Source organism: Anolis carolinensis, chromosome 5 (assembly GCF_035594765.1).
Source record: "Anolis carolinensis isolate JA03-04 chromosome 5, rAnoCar3.1.pri, whole genome shotgun sequence".
NCBI classification, from domain to species: Eukaryota; Metazoa; Chordata; class Lepidosauria; order Squamata; family Dactyloidae; genus Anolis; species Anolis carolinensis.
Window position 1 is genome coordinate 57587552 of NC_085845.1, and position 21418 is coordinate 57608969.

At 39.1% G+C, this 21418-nt stretch overlaps 2 protein-coding genes across 3 annotated transcripts in view; both read left to right on the forward strand.

The window, feature by feature from the left end:
• The window catches only part of anxa10 (annexin A10), a 59166-nt gene extending 54939 nt beyond the window's left edge, over positions 1 to 4227 (forward strand). Inside the window, exons 11-12 of the mRNA XM_062981363.1 lie at positions 1273 to 1395; positions 3768 to 4227. Coding sequence (XP_062837433.1) covers positions 1273 to 1395; positions 3768 to 3836 — 192 coding nt within the window. The 3' untranslated portion in view covers positions 3837 to 4227. The remainder of the gene's footprint in view (positions 1 to 1272; positions 1396 to 3767) is intronic.
• Positions 4228 to 7002: 2775 nt separating this feature from the next.
• trim75 (tripartite motif containing 75) lies at positions 7003 to 20827 on the forward strand. 2 transcript variants are annotated; one of them, XM_008115208.3, is made up of 8 exons: positions 7003 to 7702; positions 11307 to 11390; positions 13076 to 13309; positions 14893 to 14915; positions 16036 to 16181; positions 16450 to 16541; positions 16940 to 17038; positions 18235 to 20827. In XM_008115208.3, exons 1-8 carry the CDS (start codon positions 7031 to 7033, stop codon positions 19753 to 19755), a joined length of 2871 nt encoding a protein of 956 aa, XP_008113415.1. In that variant the 5' UTR covers positions 7003 to 7030; the 3' UTR covers positions 19756 to 20827. The 2 variants fall into 2 exon arrangements, with proteins under 2 accessions (XP_008113415.1, XP_003223761.2); XM_003223713.4 differs by having other exon boundaries at positions 7004 to 7702; positions 16453 to 16541.
• Positions 20828 to 21418: the final 591 nt, after the last annotated feature.

Below are 21418 nucleotides of genomic sequence, written 5' to 3' on the forward strand. Positions count from 1 at the left end.
TTGATTCTAGTCTGCCAAATGAAGTTTTTTTTCCCCCAGATGATTTGCTTCCAATATTGGATCCATGGTTATGATGTGTTTGCATAATATCACCAATGAAATATTGTTCCTAAAATTCTGTCCGCTAGATGTCACCATTGTTCCACAGGCAGGCAATGAAATTCAAGTTCATATTTGGAATTACTGGTTCTAAAATATCTGAAAATCTCACAAAATTCATGGGGTTGCCATAGATTGACACAAGTGACTTGAAAGGGCATCCATGCAAAGTATCTAATTAAATTGTATCTACTAAAACTGTTGCAAGCAGAATTATTGTTATCCTTATTTTAATAATAATAATAATAATAATGCTTTATTTGTAGCCCACCCTATTTCCCCAGGGGAACTCAGGACGGCTCCCAACATAATAAAGGCAAACATTCAATGCCGATATAAAACAAGAAAGATATAAAAACACACAATACATTACATTATACAGTGAATTAAAACAAGCCCTTAAAAAAACATCATTTAAACCATTAAAAGCCAGCTAAAGGAGAGTAGAGTTATTTTAATTAAACTCTTTATTATAGCTGCCATGATCCAACGTTTTAGGGATAATCTCTAAAATGGGAGTAAGTCATTGCCTCCGAAGCAACAAATGCAGCAGAGAAAATTATATTACTTTTGTCTGTTGCCCATCTACACTGCCATATAATGCACATTATCAAAGGTGGTGAGTCGTGGCACAATGGGTTAAACCCTTGTGCCGGCTGGACTGCTGACCTGAAGGTTGGGTCACTGACCTTAAGGTTGCTGGTTCGAATCCACGAGACGGGGTGAGTGCCCTTTTGTCAGCTCTAGCTTGTGGGACATGAGAGAAGCCTCCCAGCGAACACATCTGGACATCCCCTGGGTAACATCCTTGCAGACAGCCAATTCTCTCACACCAGAAGCGACTTGCAGTATGGCCTCAAGTCACTTCTGACACGATAAAAAAACCCAAATCAGATAATCCACATTATTTGCTTTGAACTGGATTATACTGCCATATAATCCAGTTCAAAGATGATAATCTGGATTTTATATTGCTGTGTAGAAGAGGCTGTGTTACACCTTTGGCATGGCCTCTAATGTACACCATACATTCTTTATTTCTGTGCAGTAAAAAAATAAAATAAAAACAGCCATTTTTTTTTTCATGACGATTCATCCTAATTTATTATATAGGACAAAATTCTATGTAGGCAACAAAAATATACCACTTTTAAGTATTTTATCTACTTTCAGGATTTAGGATTCCATAATAAAACAGTTATAAGGATTCTGATTGCCAGAAGTGAAATTGACTTGATGACTATCAGACAACGGTATAAAGAGAGATATGGAAAATCACTGTTCCATGATATCAACGTAAGTTTGCAGTACATGTCTAGTTTATAACTGCCTGTGTATATTTCTGTATATTCATTTTGCCATTCAGACACAGACAGCAAATATTCTAATCTTAATACAGTATATCCTCAACTTTTAAGAAAGCGGGCAACAATGGAATCTAAATTGACAATAGACTTCTTTTTAAAAAAAATAGTTTTGCATCTATATTCTTGGAAAACAAGAGGCTTGGTGGTTGAAGGGCCTGATATGTTATTTCATCTTGTATCATTCCAATTCAGTAGATAGTATTTCATAACAAGTTTCCTCAATTCCCATGCTATCCGCTTCAGTATCCACTTTTCATAAAGACCTAAAAACGTGGATATTCCACTGTGCCTTTGATTAAACAGTTCGTGAGATAATTTTGCCCCCCCCCCCCCGGCATAACTCAATATCTTGCTCTTGCACTGTTCCCTGCCCTATAATTATAGTATTCTAATTGATATTGCCCTTCTACCCGTAACTTATCATCTGGCTCTGGCACTTTATCCATCAGCCCTGTCCTTGCAACTGTATTGCACCAGTCCCTGCCTGCCCGAATTTAGTATTGATTACTATGTCAGACTATTGGTTGTTTGTTGAATGGTTGTTTTATGTTATTCTATGATGTTGTTTTTATACATTTTACTGTGCTATATTTTTAACTATGTCTGACCGGACTTGTCCCCATGTAAGCCACACCAAGTCCCTTCAGGGAGATGGTGGCAGGAATCAAAAATAAAGTTATTATTGTTATTATTATTATTATATTAGTATTTGAAACCCAACAAGATGAGTCCACAGCGGACACTCTGCTGGCTGTGGAATTGGATCACACGTCGGACACTTTCCAAGTGTCTAGGACTGTGTGAATATATCGGCGATTAATGCATGCAGATCCCAGTAAGGTGGCCTTCTGCAGCTGGCAGATGGTAATTTTGTCAGCGCTGATTGTGTTTAAGTGCAGGCCTAGGTCTTTAGGCACTGCACCCAGTGTGCCAATCACCACTGGGACCACCTTGACTGGCTTGTGCCAGAGTCTTTGCAATTCAATCTTTAAATCCTCATATCGTGTCAGCTTTTCCAGTTGTTTCTCCTCAATCCTGTTGTCACCTGGGATTGCTACATCAACAATCCATACTTTGTTTTTTAACACGATCATGAGGTCAGGAGTATTGTGCTCCAAAACTCTGTCTGTCTGAATTCGGAAGTCCCAGAGTAGCTTGACATGTTCATTCTCTGTAACCTTTTCAGACTTGTGATCCTACCAATTCTTTATCACAGGCAAAGTTCCAATGAATCATCTGAGCAACGGTGTTATGTCTCTGCTTGTAGTCTGTCTGTGCGATCTTCTTGCAGCAGCTGAGGATGTGATCTATTGTTTCATCTGCTTCCTTGCAGATATATTATTATTATTGTTGTTATTATTATTATTATTTATGCATGGGTCTAGGGTGCATCTACACTGTAGATTGGAAAGGCGTGAACTTTTAGAGACCGTAACCTTTGGAAAACCAGAATCTCCATAATCCTTTTGGAGAATAATAGCATTTGAAAATCATAACCTTTTGTAAAAGTATGATCTTCCAGAGAAGAGCCCAAAACTCATTTGAGTAAAATCTTCTCTTCAGTAGTATATATCCACATGTACTTATGTAAGACAGTTTAGTTTCCAGTTGTTAGACTGATAACCTGATTGACTCTGATCTGTTAGGCACAGAGATTATGTCAATGCACAAAAACAGCAGCTCTTCAGAAGTGATTCTTTTCAGTGCCCAAAAACATCTACTCTCCCATAAAACATCTCATTTTTATATAATGTTCTCAAGAGACAAAAATAAAGTAGACTTTGTTAAAAGTAACATACCTGGTTTATTCACAACCTTCATGTATTCAGCATACAGGTACATAATTTGTCAATCCAGTTACAGTTGAAGTGGTTTCTCTGTGCAGATAACACAGGGCATCTTTCTTATAATCAAGAGCAATGTGTGTTTGCTCTTAACAGTCCAAAGTCTACATGGTGTCTCATCTTCTGTGCTCTAAGCAGTCTAAGTCAGTAGCATCTCATGGCTAAAGCATTTTTTCTGTTCTAAAATGGAGTCTGAGATCCTAGAGGAGTCCCAGATCTGATCACGTGGTCTGCAGCCCCTCCCACAACCTCAAGAAACATAGAGTAAAGGGAAAGCTGCATACATAACATACATATACAATGCAGTAAAAAACAAAATCATACACAAAGTATTAGTGGAGGCTTGAGAAAGTTGCTATTTCCAACAATGAATGCAGTTTGACACCACATCCCAACCTTAGAAAAATCTTACATAAAATTACGTCTTTACAATGTTTAATTGTTATTTACTTTGCAGCATTTTTCCTCTGGACATTATGAGACAGCTCTACTTGCCATCTGCGGTGGTGATGTTCAAGATTATTAAAGGGAAGACAACAGTGTTGAAGATGAGAAGAAGCCATTACAGCCTGGAAATGTTTTAATTATAGAAATTCAATCTGTGCAAATTATCACAATCATCAGTCTGATTTGTTCAATTTGTTGTCTTTCTTCAAAAAAAATAGACAGATTCTCACAAACCACTACACATAAACACACTTTCCATTTTATGATTATATTAAGGATTTTTTTTCATATCCATTGATAAGACAAGTGAATATTATTTTCTGTATTACTTCCAACTTTTAGCCTGACATATTGTTCCAACATAATTGTACTCATTTGTCAGATTGCAGCATGGCAGCATTTGTATTAGTAGGATCTTTTACAGTTTGATTGATATGGAATGCAGAAGTAAAATTTTAAGTGTTTTCAACTGGATATGGCACATTTTTTGATATCATACCATTTGTACAGTCATAAATGGATGTTTAACAGAATAACTTCTCACCAGAAAAAAGTGTATATAATTTGATACATAATTTTACTATCATATGTGCTTCTATTCCAACTGTAGCTACAAATACGCAACATCTAATTTCATCCTCTTTTATAACTTCACTGTGTTCAAATAAAGTGTGTGTGACGCCTCAGGGCAGCGTGAGCACTGGGAACCAGACACGGAGGCCAATAAACAATCTAATATCTTTATTAAAGAAATAAAGGAGTCAAACAAAAATAAGCAGAGTATATAGTCCAGCAATAGTCCTTTCAGAAAAGGTCAAATATAGTCCAATAATGTGAAAGTAGATGTCCAGTATTAGAGTTCAAAGTTTTTAATCCAATAACTGAAGCACACTCAAACTTCTAAGCAGTTTGAGTGGGGAATATAGCAAGGTCTGTCAAAGAGTTCCAGGTTTCAAGTCCAAGGCTAGGATAACAAGGCAAGGCAAAGTTAGTCGTGGTAGAGCTGAATCGCTGTCCAGGCTTGGCAGGGAGATGAGATGCAACATCCGGTCTACTCGAGAGTAGAGCACCGCAGAAACTAGAGTCGATGTGATTTCCTCAACTGACACGTTGACACCTCAAAAGCCAGCCTACTCCTATTGATGCAGCCCAAAATTCCATTGGCTCTTTAGCTGCTGCATCATACTGCTGGCTCATGTCCAACTTATTGTTCACAAAGACTCTTAAGATCTTTTTCACATGGACTGCTGTTGAGTTAGGCATCACCCATTCGGTATCTTTGCATTTCATTTTTTCTGCCTAAGTGTAGTATCTTAATGTGTTGTTGAAGGCTTTCATGGCCGGAATCACTGGGTTGTTGTGTTTTCCGGGCTGTATGGCCATGTTCCAGAAGCATTCTTTCCTGATATTTTGCCTGCATCTATGGCAGGCATCCTCAGAGGCTGTGAGGTTTGTTGGAAACTTGTCAATATGGAATGTTCAGGGTGGGAGAAAGAACTTGTGTCTGTTTGAGGCAGGTGTGAATGTTTCAATTGGCTACCTTGATTAGCTGAATAGCATTGAATAGTGTTATCAAGAGTGGCCTTGTTGTTTATTCGTTCAGTCGCTTCTGACTCTTTGTGACCTCATGGACCAGCCCATGCCAGAACTCCCTGTTGACCGTTGCCACCCCCAGTTCCTTCAAGGTCAACCCAGTCACTTCAAGGATGCCATCCATCCATCTTGCCCTTGGTCGGCCTCTCTTCTTTTTTCCTTCCATTTTCTCCAGCATCATTCAGTCAAATTACTTCATCTTTGCCTCCAACATCCTTCCCTCCAATGAACAGTCAGGTATTATTTCCTGGAGTATGGACTGGTTGTATCTTCTTGTGGTCCAAGGCACTCCCTGAATTTTCCTCCAACACCACAGTCCAAAAGCGTCTATCTTCCTTCCCTCAGCCTTCCTTACGGTCCAATTCTCACATCCATAGGTTACTATGGGGAATATCATTGCTTTGACTATGCAGACCTTCGTTGCCAGTGTGATGTCTCTGCTCTTCACTATTTTATCAAGGTTGGTCATTGCTCTCCTCCCAAGAAGTAAACGTCTTCCGATTTCTGTGTCTGCAGTAATCTTTGTGCCTAGAAATATAAAGTCTGTCACTGCCTCCACGTTTTCTCCCTCTATTTGCCAGTTATCAATGAGTCTGGTTTTCATAAGCTTGGTTTTCTTGATGTTTGACTGCAACCCAGCTTTTGCACTTTCTTCTTTCGCCTTGGCTATAAGGCTCCTCAACTCCTCCTACGGTTTTACAGTTTAATTTTTTATTTTTGCTGGTTGTTTGAGAATTCTAGTTAACTGAGAGTCTAACTGTATTTGTAGTTTGGTGAAGTACCAAACTACGAATTGGTTGTAAAATTACAAGTCTCGTGATTCCATAGCTTTGTGCCATGGCACCCAAAGTGAGGTCAAACTGCATTAATTCTGCAGTGTAGATACATCCTCTGTCACTTTCCCAAAGTGGATTGGACTGAGAAGGCAGGGTGCCTCCCAGAACATTCAACAACCCTTAACAGCATAGAGCCATAAATTAAACGGCCTCCATTGTAGCGCAGATAGACCTCCATTCGCCCTGTTGTGGAAGAATCTGCATCATTTCAGACTGCTGTGTGTCCAAATCCTTGTATGCATAACTTGTATTGTTATTGGCAAAACGCACTGCCAATCCGGAGCAACTCACCAATGGTGAGAAGGGGGCGGGCGATGAAAAATACCCGAAACCTTGCTTTCATAACTTTCATAATTTTTATTGACAAAGGGCGCTGTCAATCTGGAGCAACCCACCAATGGTGAGGAGGGGGCGGGCGACGAAGGTCTCCCTCCTAAATGCTTGCGTCAATCGTTTGTATTTTTATTAGGAAACAGCGCTACCAATCTGACACGGCTCCCTGTGCTGAGAAGGGGAGGGGCGATGAAAACGCGTCCAACCCCTTACACTCATAACTTGTATTTTTATTGGCAAAAGGTGCTGTCAATCTGAAACGACCCACCAATGCTGAAAAGAAGGCGGGGCAAAGAAGACTCCTCACGCCCTTACATCCATAATTTGTATTTTTATTGGCAGAAGTTGATGCCAATCTGTAGGACCCACCAATGCTGAGAAAGGGCGGGGCAAAAAGACTTGCCACACCCTTACGTCCATACCTTGTATTTTTATTGGCAAACGCCGCTGCCAATCTGAAACGACCCACCAATGCTGAAAACAGGCGGAGCGAAGAAAGCTTTCTAATGCCATGGAATCTTCCGGAGTGTCAGTTGCGGGAGCGGAAGGGTGTGGGGTATTTGCAAACGGAAGCAGGAAGCCGGTTTCTCGGCAACGGGTGTTTATGTCCCTCAGGGCGCTTCCGGGCGAGGTAGCGGGGATGGAGGTGAGCCTGACCTGCGCCGTGTGCCTCTCGCTCTTCGAAGAGCCCGTCACGCTCCCGGTCTGCTCGCACAACTTCTGCCGCCGCTGCCTGGCCGAGTGCTTTAGCGCCGCCGAGACGACGCCCGCGGCCTTCGGGCGGGCCTCGACTCGGGCCACTCAGACCAGCGACGGAGGAGGAGGAGGCGGCGGCGGCGGCGGTACTTTGTCCGTGCCCTGTCCACTCTGCCGCAAGCGCTGCCCGCTGCCTCCGGAGGGCGGGGTGGCCTCCTTGCCGGTGAACACCACCCTGGCGGAGGTGGTGAAGCTCTTCCGGACCAGCCAAGGCGCCCAGGGCGAAGCGGGGCCTGCGGAGGGCTCCTCGGCGCTGGCCCCTCAGCTGGCGGCGCTGCGCCTGCCCTGCGAGAAGCATCCGGACCGCCCCCTGCAGCTCTTCTGCCGGATGTGCCTCCGCGCCGGGTGCGGGCAGTGCGTCTCCGAGGAGCACCGGGGCCTCTTCCACGCCGTCAACCTCATCGACGTCGTCTACCAGGAGGAGAAAGTGAGCTATGGGGTCCAAGGCTCGGAGGGCCTAGCCTGGGAGTTGTAGGTTTACAGGGTCTTCGGGCACCGCTTCGCCACCAAACTAAGGCTGTTAGGATTTTGGGGAAATGGGATTCATAAACACCATTTGGAGATCATTATTAATATATTTACTTCATTTTTACCCCACTCTATCTCCACCCCGAAGGAGACTCAGAACGGCTTCCAGTTGGGCAGTGATTCAATGCCACATAGTAGTGTAAAAGCAAATAAATATACAACACATTTGACATTGAAATCATAAGAAACCATATAAGGTAAAGGTAAAGTTTCCCCTGACGTTAAGTCCAGTCATGTCTAACTCTAGGGGTTGGTGCTCATCTCCATTTCTAAGCCGAAGAGCCGGCGTTGTCCGTAGACACCTCCAAGGTCATGTGGCCGGCATGACTGCATGGAGCGCCGTTACCTTCCCGCCAGAGCGGTACCTATTGATCTACTCACATTGGCATGTTTTCGAACTGCTAGGTTGGCAGAAGCTGGAGCAACAGCGGGAGGTCGCTCTGCTCCCGGGATTTGAACCTGAGACCTTTCGGTCTGCAAGTTCAGCAGCTCAGTGCTTTAACACACTTCGCCACCAGGGCTCCTTACAAGAAACTATATAAAGTCATAGCATCTAATTCCGCAATCCCGATTTGGTGGTTGCCTATAGGCACAATTGGTGGGGACAAGAGACGGCCTTCTCAGTAATTGCCCCTCGGCTGTGGAACTCCCTTCCTGGTGAGATTTTATCAGCGCCCTCCCTACTGTGCTTTGGAAAGATGGCAAAGATCTGGCTGTGGGCCCAAGCCTTTGGGGCAGTGCAATAACGGCAGCAATGGGAAATTTCACCCTGCTGCCCAGATACAGTAAGGCTGACTTGTGATGGTTTTAAATAATGGTTTTAATGTGAAGATAACTGATTTTAGCATTTATGTATATTTATGGTTTATTTTATGTTCCGGCATTGAATATTTGCCATATATATGTTGTGCTCTGCCCTGAGTCCCCTTCAAGGCAGAATATAAATGTTTTAAATAAATAAATTTACTCCCCAAACGTTGGATCCCACAGCCAGATTTTAACTTCCTTTCTGAAAACCAGGAGGGAGGAAGCCGATCTAATATCACTGGGGCGGGAGTTACATAGCCGAGGGGCCACCACTGAGAAGGCCCTGTCTCTCGCCCCCACCCGTCAAACTTGCAAAGGGGGTGGGATCGAGAGCAGGGCCTCCTCATAAGATCTTAGCATCTGAACTAGTTCATAGGGGAAGATACAATCTGACAGATAAACAGGGCCAGAGCCTTTTAGGGCATTATAGGCTAAAACCAGCACTGATGTAATGGGGGAGGGGGGTGTTCCATACCTTTTAGAAAAGCATGACATTTCTGAGAAGAGCCAAAAATCCTTTAGAGTAGAATTTTCTCTTGTGGTACACAGCCAGATGTAATTATGCGAGGCAGTGATATCAGTTGTTTGACGGAATAATCTGTAATTACAGATCTGTTAGGAAAACAGATTTCCAGTGCATAAAAACAGCAGAGCTTCAGAAGTGTTTCCAGTGCCCAAAATATATAGGTAAAGGTTTATTCTTGACATTAAGTCCAGTCGTGTCCGACTCTTGGGATTGGTGCTCATCTCCATTTCTAAGCCAAAGAGCCAACATTGTTCATAGATGCCTCTTAGGTCATGTGGCTGGCATGTACCTTCCCGCCAGAGCAGTACCTATTGATTTACTCACGTTGGAATGTTTTCAAACTGCTAGATTGGCAGAAGCTAACAGCAGGAATTCACCCCGCTTCCCAGATTCAAACTGCCAACCTTTCTGTCAGCAAGGTCAGCAACTCAACGGTTTAAACCGCTGCACCACTGGGGGCTCCCATAATATATACTCTCCCATAAAACAACTTGTTTTATATCATGCACTCAAGAGATAAAAATGAAGTTGACTTGGATAAAAATAACATATTTGGTTTCCTCATAAGCTTTGTGTGTTCAGCTTACACAGGTACAAAACTTATTTGTCCAGTTTCAGATATGTTTAATAATAAGTTTTATTTGTACCCCGACTCATCTTCCTAGGGACTCAGGGCGGCTTACAACCAGACAAAAGCAATAAGTAGTATACATAAAAAATAATGACACATTAGTTAATAAAAACAAAATATCACAGCAATATAAATATAAATAGACAACCAATTTTAAGACACTGTAAAACCTCATAAAAACATTATATAACGCCATTTAAAGTCAGCCATTTCTATCATTACAGGATCCAGATTATAGTTATAATTATAACTAATAACCATTTAAGATAACTCTTTGTGGCATTTGGCTAGGTCATCTCTTTTATAACAAAACAGCTATCAACAGGTCACATAGTCAAAAGGCGAGAGAGAGAGAGCATGTGGTCTGCAACCCCTTTTATAACAATAACAGAATGTATGGGGCACAAAGTATCTCATAGATAATTTTCATTTATGTTTTTAAAAATGTATGATTTATTGCTTGTTTCACGTTGGTACACATATTCAGAAAGCTCTGCTTTATACACTTTACAAGCGGTCCCCAGCTTTTGGACAAGATAAGTTCTGTAGGTTTGTTCTTAAGTTGAATATGTATGTAGATAGGAACAGGTACATTTTAAGTGGGTTTTTTAAAAAAATTTGGATAGCATAGGAAATAGTTAACACCCCTGTGATGTTTGTTTTGCTGTCAGTGCCCCTGTTCAGAAGATTTCACCTCACTTTCTGACCCTGTGACTATTCAGTTTTGAAAATGTAGGCTTGTCCCGAAAACAAGGATTGGTGATAAAGCTTCAGTAAGATACCCTTTTCCCCATGATAATTTTTACAGGAGTGAATTCCCCTTCCTAGATTTCCTTTCACTTCCTTTGTTTCACTCCCGTTTGTCACTAGAAGCCAGATGTAAGTCAGATGTTTATAACTCAGGGACTGCTGTACTTCAAATCAGGGGCTCTTATATTTGCAGTGCTAACCAGCAGTGATGGTTTTAATGGAACTTAAATGTTACATTGATTCAAATTTCCAGTCTGTAGAAATTAACACTTCAACAAATTACAGGGTAAAAGTGGAAAACCTTGTACTTCTTCCAAAATATGAGTACAGTACAACCTTTGCATCTCTAAGGGCCTATTCCTGGTCTTAATGCAATTAACAAAAATCATGGATAATAGTGACACCTATTGAAAGAATTGTGCTGGAGGATCTAGGAAATGCTTAGATATGACCCCTTTCCAGGTATCACTAGGGCCACTAGCACTATTTTGTGGTCAACTTCAGGCAGCAGCATTGCATAGAATTCCTCTGGAGGACCTTAAAAGTGTCATAAGATGACATGTTTTGTGAGGTGCAAATGAATGAAACTGCAGGTACCAGTCCCATGAATACGGAAGTTCTGCTTATGTAGGAGATGTTCATGGACAGTAGAAAAAATTAGGTAGTTAGATAATTTTATTATATCATGTTGACCTTAAGCAAAAGATATTTGTAATGAAATATATTGTTGAATAAAGTTCAGTCAGTTTCAGAACGATAACACATTGTTATAAATATCTGTTTTTACAGCTGGCCTTCTTTAGCAATCTGAAAAAAATAAGAGAATTACAAGCAAACCTACTGAAGGAAACAACTTCATCCAAGAATGCAGAGGTAAGCTGAAATGAATGCAGTGACAGAGAACTATGAAGAGAATATTTAGTTCAAGTAAACTCAGTCTGCTTTACATCTATTCTGTGCATGTTTACCTGGTTTGTCATGCATTTATTTGTTAGCTGTAATGCCAAGTGTTGCTCAGGAGAATTATGATTGTTCAGTTTCATTGTTCATTTTCAGTTAATGGCACTATGTAACACGATTTTTGTTCCTGGGTTATAAATGTCATTTCCTAATTGATTCTATGATAAAAACATGGAAAGGGTTTATTAAACTGCGGAACAGTTTTGTGGAACATTTTGCCATAGTTTTTCAGTTAATACCTCATAGAGTCTCAACCAATTCAACATACCTGTAGTTTGTAGTAGCAACAAACATAAAGTTTCTGGAGTATTAACAATTACTTTCAAAGTAATTATTGCATAATTAAACAGGAAACAACATTTTCAAACCAGGAACAGAAATGTTTTCGTATTTTGTTACATAGTTCAGTTTCAACTACTTTAAAGGATGTATCTTATCTTTCAGGATACTTTTATTGATTAGCTGTATCAAAACATTTGACAAACACCTTTTACACATACAGCGTAACAACCCACATCTTATCTTTCAGGGTACTCAAATGTTCCTCTCATTGTACATCAGATTCAGTTGACACTGAGGCAGCTAGCTGACATGATCTGATAACAGATAGACAAACTTAATTTTATTCATATAGATTCAGAACTGTCTGTGCACATAGTACTGTGTAAAGTAAGGGTGTGGTAATTAATTTTTCCAAGGGACTTGCAAGGAACAGGAACACAAGAAAAGAGAGAGCTGAATAGAAAAATCAGGATTCACTTCGTGATTATTTCAATTACCTTGACTTTCATTTAGGTACAGTAAGAGATTAGTTCCAAATTTTATCCTGTTAAAGGTCTGTATTAAGGAGAAATAGGGAGGCAATAAAAGAGACCTTTGAGGAATTCTGAGATCATAATATATTATTGGGTTGTAATCATGTGCACAGTAAGGCATGCAATTCCATTATTGATGGAATGATTTTAAATACTAATTTATTACTATTCAGTTTTGTTTGAAGATTTTAAAGATAGTGTGAGAGCATAAACTAGACTGAAAATGTTGTCCATAAAGAAAAGCCAACAGTAGCCCATTGTTCTCTGTGTGTAAATTACTTTAAGATTAATGCAGATTCATTTTTCAGTAATCTCTAATGTATGGAATCTGCCAAAGCACTCATGCTTGTTCATTCTCAGCAACTATACATGAAAGTGACAATATGTTGCCTATGTTTTTTCTATGTTGTTTGGGCCTCTGCCCCATGTAAGCCACCCCGAGTCCCCGCGGGGAGATGATGGCGGGGTATAAATAGTTTTATTATTATTATTGGATATTATTTGAATTTGAATTATTGGATATTCCTGTGAATAACACCATCTCATTCATTCTAGGTCTTTCAAAAGAAGCAGTATGTTGTTTTTAAAACTAAATTATGAATGCCTTCAAGGTGTTGAGATCAGTACTAGGAGATCTGAGACGTGCAGTTTAACAACATTGTAAAGACAGACACACACTTGTTTCAAACGTTAATGCCATAATTCTTGAACGGACTCTGCAAAGCAACCAGGAGACAATAAGTATATGCACCTACGTTTATCATGTATAACTACTGTTTTCAGGTAGTAATGCAGAATGAAGAGGAGATTATTAAAACTGAATTTGAAAAAGTCCATAATGCTTTGGAAACGAGGATGAAACAATTGCTTGAAGATCTTGAGAGCCAGAAGAAGTGGAAAGAAAAGGAATATCAGATATGGAAGCGAATGAAGGACGTTCATAGGAAAACCATTGAAAATGTTCTGAATGATTGTGAGAAGATTTTAGATGAATGCAATCCCCAGCATTTCTTAGAGGTAAAAACATTCATGTTATCTGGGCCGACACCATAAATAAAAGATTGGAAAAAAAGGATTTTTCAAAAATATCAGTAAAAACAATTCTGTGAGAATGTTATTCTAAAACTGTTTCCTATTCTGTGTTATACAATTGCTAAAAAGAGTAGTATTCCCTTATACTTCCAGTTAGTTTGTGTTTGTGAAGACCAAGGCCTGAGTTCATTTGAATGATGGCAAAATCACACAGATAGCAGTAAGGCTGATGTTCATTTTTTAAGAAAAGATCATAACAAAGTCAAGGCACCTTACACATTTTATAAGATCCTAATTATTACAATCAGTATAAAATTCAGTATCAGAACTGAAAGTCCTACACTAAAAGGTGAGCAAAATGAAAATAGCTTAGTGTCTTTGCTGAAGATTAAAAGAGGGGAAGCTTACCAAGCCTCTCAAACCTGGTGCAGCAGTAAAAAAAAAATTGTGTCCATTCAACTTCTTTTCTTTATTTGGAAAGTGATGGGATACATAGCAGCCCCTCTGATGTTGAAAGAAATGACTTAACAAGAATTATATGTAATATGGCAGTCCTTCCAATATATTGTGGCTGAGATGTTGATTCAAGACAGCCATATAAATGTTGATTCAGTTATCTTTTAAGTATATACCCTAATTTCCACCTTCCAAACAAAAACAGAAAGCATTGCTAATACAAATTGAATGTCCAGAATGGCTCATATCAGTCAAAACAGCATCTAAAATTAAGTATTCAAATAATCAGAACAAAATATTCAGAACAACGTCTTCTTGGGGGAAATTTTCAAACACGTAGATTTGAAAAGCTTCCTATTTATTTATTATTTATTTACAGCATTTATATTCTGCCCTTCTCACCCTGAAGGGGACTCAGGGCGGATCACATTACACATATAGGCAAACATTCAATGCCTTTTAACATAGAACAAAGACAAGACAAACATGGCTCCAAGCGGGCCTCGAACTCATGACCTCCTGGTCAGAGTGATTCATTGCAATGATTCATTGCAGCTGCTCTCCAGCCTGCGCCACAGCCCGAGCCATTGCGTTATCCTGCTTTTCTTTGTGGTTCTATTCAAACCACTGTGTTATACTGCTTTTCTTTTTCCTACTGTGTTATCCTGCTTTTCTTTGTGGTTCTATTCAATGCAGGGAGTTAGAAAGTATTTTGTCAGGTAGAATTAAAGGTAAAATTATCTCTAGCAAGTATATCTATGGTGTCTTACTGTTTAAATAAGGACTCAAAAGAGATCCTAGTGCTTACACTTTGAACCAAAAAATTATAAGGTGAAGTTTCTTCCCAACCTACTTTCTTCATAGAATCAGAGTTAGAAAAGACCACAAGGGCCATACAGTCCAACCCCCTGCCATGTAAGAAAATACAATCAAAGCACTCTCAACAGATGGCCATTTAGATTCTGCTTAAAAACCTTCAGAGAGGGAGACTTGGGTGCCATGACATAATTAATATAAATGGTTAAATGTCTGATTTGTGTTATTCATTCTGATAAAGTAGTAGGTTTTAAAAAGTAGTACTTGATTTTTTTACTATTATGTTTAATTGACAGGTTGCGTGCAGCTTGAATCAAAGGTGAGCATGTTATTTTGTATTCATGAAATGGAAAAAGGTACAGTAAGTGAAATTAAATCTTTCTAATTTAATGATACAGTCATTAGTAAAAAAAATCACAGTGGCTCTAACCCCACACCACTCCAACAAAAATAAAAAATGCAACTTAAACAGGTGTTTTTCTTAACATATTTATTTTTATCTGTGTGTGTAAATGCTTCAACATTTTCAAGCATTGCAGAAGAGCCTGTGCATGCTGCTGCCTGGTGTATGCACTTAATAATAATGATAACTTTGTTTATATATCTGGCCACCATCTCCCCGAAGGGACTCAGGGCGACTTACACAGGGACAGGCCCGAACAGCATAGCATAACATTGCATACACAGTAATTAAACAGTAATTTTAAAACATTACATCGCAAGATAAAAACAATATAACATGACAGTTACTTTAAGAGCCTGAGCATCAATTGCTACGCGTGGCAGAGGATGACTAGTACAGAGCTCCAAAAGGTCCATAAATGAAACCAAAGCAAGTAGGGGAGGAACAAGGGAACAAATTCCATTAAAGTGCTATAGCATGTAGAGTGAGGAACAGTGATAAGGTGCCGTACAGATTTGTAAACATAATCAGATAACAAGTCTGATGGGCTTATTCATTCAAACGTGCTTCCAGACCCACCAAGCACTGCCACCCACACATTTCTAACTGAGAATCATATGTGGTTACTGTGGTTCTTGATTCAACAAATAGCCTCTCGTTAGTCATACTTGTTCCAGGGGAGGCAAAACCATGGGCAGAACGCCCCCCAAACCCCTGGAGGGCATTTAGGAACAGGAACATTGAACCCTAGGATTTCAGAAACATCCTGTAAAGCTACACTTCCCCAATGCCTGGTTTAAGTACTCATAAATAGGGGTTTCCTATGCTATCAGAGCAATACAGTTGGAGCTGAAGCAGTGGCTAATCTATGTGAAAATACATATAGTCACAGATTTTGTACGCGTTGTCATTGCAGAGTCTTATGAACTAGTCTTGCATGTTCTCATGTTTGTTGAGAGATTTAGAAATTCTTGATGTGATTGATTCTTCAGCAGCAGTGATAGAAAGGTTACTGAATCTTCTAATTTCTATACAGAATGGAAACTCAGCTGGACTTAATGCAACTAGCATCCAAACACGAAAATCAGCCAGAAGACAGACAAAGGCAAATGGATACCACATCTGTAATTAATGATATCTTAGCCTTAAATCTCACTGCGGTTAATTTGGATGCTGACACAGGTAGGATGATGTCACTGTTGATCAGGTGTGACGTAGCCTCTCTATAATACAAAATCCGTACTTTTGAAATTTTGAAGTTATTTTTCAAGTTTTAAAAACTTTTTTCCTACAGCATTAAATTCTTAAACAAATCCCCATAAGCTGATTAGTATACAAATATAGCTGTAATCACTTGATTTTTATTTTCAGAAAATGTATACATAAAAATAGGTAAAGTGCTTTCCATGCTGTGTTTCTTAACATTGATTTAGCTATCTCTCTTGAAAAGCAGATATTCCTCCCAGTGGTAGTGTATGTCCCACATCTGCAAACTATGGAAATAAGTGGGAAGATAAGAAAAACAAAAAGGATGCCTTCTGTGTAAGTTTCCATGTGTAATGAATGTAATGGAATATTATTTAGAATCATAGAATAGTAGAGTTGGAAGAGACCTCATGGGCCATCCAGTCCAACCCCCTGCCAAGAAGCAGGAAATCGCATTCAAAGCATTTATTTTGGAACGACCTAGATTACGCCTGTGGATTACATGTTTAATTGTGAATGTACTGTTTTTAAATGTTTTAATTGTTTCACTGTATTTTATAATTCTCTTTTAATATACATTTGAATTTTACAATGTTTTTAAGGCATCAAATAGTTGTCTATGTGTAAAGCTGCCTTGAGTCCCCTCCGGGGTTGAAAAAGGTGGGGTAGAAATATCGTAAATAAATAAATAGATTAATTCATCAAAATGGTGTTTTATTTCAATATTTTTCTAGCCAATGGCAGGAGAAGACACTGATTTGTTTGGTATCAGTATTCCTACTCGGTATATGTCAGTATCTGCAGGAGCTGAATTTGGAGATATGAGTCATGAGGTAGGTTGCTTATGTAATATTTCTCGAGATTAATGTTCAGAAATGTTTATGATGAAAACCTTTCAGTGTCCCTTTATGCATAATTATGTTTATTTTCATATCTACCACTACAGTGTGACAAACATTAAATGTCATCTGTTTGGCTTAAGTGTTCTTCTGGACTATGAATATTACAATCATGGAAGAGACCACATGGGCCATCCAGTATAATCCTCTGCCATACAGAAAAAGCACAATTAAAGTACACCCAAAATGGATATTCAGCCTCTTTTAAAAGCCTCCAAGGAAGGAGCTTCCACCACACTTTGAGACAGGGAGTTCCACTGCTGAACAGCTCTCCTCAACAGTCAGGAAGTTCCTAATGTCAAGGTGGAATCTCCTTTCCTGTCATTTGAATTCTGAGTCCTAGTCTCCAGGACATCAGAAAACAAGCTTGTTCCCTCTTCTTTATGATACCTTTTCAAATATTTAAACATGGCAATAATGTCTCCTCTTAACCCTCTCTTCTGCATGCTAAACATACCCCAATGAGAATCCTTTTATATTTTTAAAAACACTTGCTCATCCTAGTATAGATGTAGTACCAAGACATGAAGAGCTAGAGCTGAGACCCAGTGGAATGTCACCACATCCTTTGACTTATTTACTTTGCATGATCTTTACTCTAAGTGGAATACCCAGTGGAATGTCACCACATCCTTTGACTTATTTACTTTGCATGATCTATAACTCTAGAAGTTTTAGTCAAAAAATAAACTCAAACCCCTTGGTTGGGTCTTATCCACAGTTCAGTATAAGCATTGTACCTTAACTCTTATCAAAAAAAGAATCATCTACTTTTCTGAGTCAAATGGTGAAAGGTGTAAGAATTTAATCCAGCCCAGGAGAACCTCAGAATGACTCTCGACTCATTGACAGATCATATCAGAATTTATCATTTTGGCCCCCAGACCTGTCCTTAGTTTATACATGAGGTTGACCTATATGTGGGTATATGGTAGATAATTTTGGGGGAAGTCTGTAAAATACTCCATATCCCCAGCTTGCATCTTACAGAATACACATTACCATTGTGTACAAGGATGAACCACACTTTTGATAAATCTGAACATAGTCACTGAAGACATTTATTTCAGAATCAGTTTGTGTGATTGGGAAAACTATTGCACTAAATTTGATATCCTCTTTAATTTCAGGAAATGCGCTATAACTATTACAGGGAACATCAAATGCATCCAAGTACATCGCAGACACAGGCCCCTCCTGTAAATGAAAACCATACATTGCCAAAGTTTCTGTTTTCCGAAAGCATTTCAGTTGTTCCCATTTGCCTTACTGCCAAAGCAGAACATCCACAGAAACAGAGGATTCAGGTGTTAGAAAGACAAAGTATCAAGGAAGCTGTTTCATCTAATTCAGTTTCTTTTACTTTCGAGGCTGTGAACTTGAATTTCTCTGGCTCAAACAATAATTTGCCTCAGCTTAATGTGAAAGAACCTCAGAATGATAGCAAGGAGAGCTCACTGTCAAAAAATAGCAAGAACTGTATGAATGCAGCAACAAATCCCCTGCTTCCTGCAGTAACAGTTCCTTCAGAAATGCATCTCCCCTCAACTTTGTTTTCAAAAGTGCCCGTAACAGCAGCAACATCTGCACCTACTTTAAGCCTGTGTCCTTTAGATGGTGCTGCAGAACAGCCAACTGCACCTCTAGATTCCAATCCAAGTGGCAACTTCATAACATCTAAGGGATCAGGCTTCTTATTCGAAAAAACGAAAGTATTCCCCACACTTTTCATTGGAAAATCTGTAAGCCAAGATTGTAATGCAAGTAATATAAATGGATATAACTCTTCAGATTCGGTAGGTACTGCCACTACTACCATCACAGGTTCTAAGCCAGTCACATCAGTTGGTGAGAATGCTTCCTTCTCAGCTTTTTCTACTAGTTCCAAAAGTGAATGTTTTCAGAAAACTAAACTAAGCACTTCAGATCAAACTTCATTTACTCTTCCTTTTGAGAAGATACAGCAAGAGAACAAAGCATCTTGCTTCAGTATGGAGACTAATAAGGAGCAAACTTGGCTTGTTGCTTCATCTGCCGTGTCTTCTAAGGACTTGGTTTGTAACTCTGGCTTCACTTCTAACTTGTTATCTGATTCAGCTTTGGATCAGAGAGATGCTTCCAAAAAGCAGGCGATTCCTGCTAAGCTGTCTCCTAGTTGTTCTTGGACAAGCAATGATGCATGTCTGTTTTCTTTCAAAGGGGCCAGGAAAAGTCCTTTCAACAGAATTAAATACGTAAATGTTAAATCAGAAATGAAGTCAAAAGAAAAATATTTAGCTGCAAAAACCTCTGTGCCTTCAATAAAGGATGTGCCCACTCAAAAAGGACTTGAACATCTAGTGGCCTGCTCTTCCTCCATTGACAATAGTTCAAAATCACAAACTGCCAATATGCTTGTTCCTCAGGAAAATGTCTCTGATTCTGCAAATAGTACTTTAACTTCAACTAAACTTACCAAAATGACAAATACATCAGAAAACCATGTACTGGCTGTAGAAGATCAGAAATCTCCCTCAGTACCTAAAGAAGCAAGTTGCATAGTAAATTCAGATTCTGATGGGGAAGATTTAAGCCAAGCGTCTAGTCTTAGTGAATCTAGCACCATATCTGAATATTTTTCTCTGGCTGAAGATAACACATTCTCCAGTTGAGAACTGCAATATGCAATAAAAGTAAACAGATTTTATTGAAGACTATTAACCTTGCGTTATTTGTATTCCAAAATAGCAGTGTGATCAAATACTATTCTGATGCATTTATGACTCATGAGATTTTCTGTGTTTGATCTTAAATAATTAAATGTCATTTAAATTAATGAAATTATAACTATATTACAGCTGTTTTATAGTTAATGGGAACATTGGCATATTTTTATATCACTGGATGCAATATAGTAAACATGTCTTTAATAACTAACAATAGGTCAGTTCATTCAGTATCTTTTGGAGCCATGCTTTGCGAAGCCATGAAAAAAGCACTGCCTTCAATTTCTTCTACCCCTTTTCTCATTTCTTCATGCACTTGGTATACTTCAACTTCCTATTAACAATCAAAGTAAGGAGTACTGCCTTGAATGTTAATTTACTTAGCAATATCTGGCACAGTTGGTTAAAAGTCTTAGTAACCAAACCTTAAGCAGATATTTTCTGTTTCTAATAAAGCAGTGTGCAAGGGTTCAGTTTGATGGTTAAGTAGGAGAAAGAACTAGCAAAGGTATGAAAAATTGGCTAATTCCTACCTTCATAAATGCCAACCATGTTAGGGCAGTGCTCCTTAAAGTAGTGTAGGTTGTTGTGTTTGAACAAATACAGCATAATACTATTCCTTTTAAGTATTTATACACTTCCCTTTGAAATCTCTTACATGTTTTTCTTCTATGTATTTGTTTTAGTTATACTCAGCCTGCCAAATTTCTTCTTTCCTGTGAGCATACATGTTGTAGAAGTCAGATCTGTTGAAGTAGCAATTACGCCTACCTTATTCAGTGAGAGATGTTGGATCTAGTCCGCAAGTTATGAAAGAAGCTTAATGACGCTTGAAGATGTGGCACTTAAATAAGTTGCTTTGCACAGAGTATTACACTATGGGCTTCTTTTGTCGATACAAGCAACATATGTAATTAATACTGTACTTACCTAATTTTGCACAATAAATTTTGAAACATAAAAACTGTTGTTCTCCTTGCAAGCTTGAGAAAAATAAAATATTTCAGGAACAGTGGTATCAAGAGTGGTAATTGCATCAGAGTGCTTGCTTTTCTGGGGAGGAGAAAAACATTTCTTAACTCTTACGTTTTGGTGATGCGTTCCCAGGTTAGACCTATATTCCCACCATTTTATAATGGTGATCTTCTCTTTCTGTCACACAGATTGTGAGTCATTTCCTCTGTTTTCAGCTCAATAAGGATTCCAGAATATAAGCTAGGAATTTCTTAACTGGGATCAGGGTGTTCATTCTCCCTTGCATTTGATCAGTGCCAGCCTATTTCAATTCTGTCCTGACCTTGTGCTGTGCTGCAGCCAGTGTCATAATGGTAGATAAGTTTTTGGGACAGATAAGCAGACATGTGTTATTACCCTTTGAGCTAACTGCAAATATGTTCCATGGGGTGGTCTTCTGAAACCTTATAGTCCAGTCATGAAAGGGTTATTAATAACATGCTTCAAAATGTTGCCAGCTCTATTTCTCTTTTCGCCATTATTTTTCCAAATGCTTTTGTCTACAGTATATTTGTATCCTAATTAATTGCACATTCATCTCTTCCTAGAAGTGGGTTATATTACTAGAGTTCTAATTTCTGTTCAGACATTTCTA

Coding starts and splice junctions, on each gene's coding strand:
- trim75 (XM_008115208.3), top strand. CDS start 7,031: ATGGAATCTTCCGGAGTGTCAGTTGCGGGAGCGGAAGGGTGTGGGGTA. Junction 14,916..16,035: donor GCGTGCAGCTTGAATCAAAG/GTGAGCATGTTA, acceptor ATTTCTATACAG/AATGGAAACTCAGCTGGACT. Junction 16,182..16,449: donor TAATTTGGATGCTGACACAG/GTAGGATGATGT, acceptor TCTCTTGAAAAG/CAGATATTCCTCCCAGTGGT.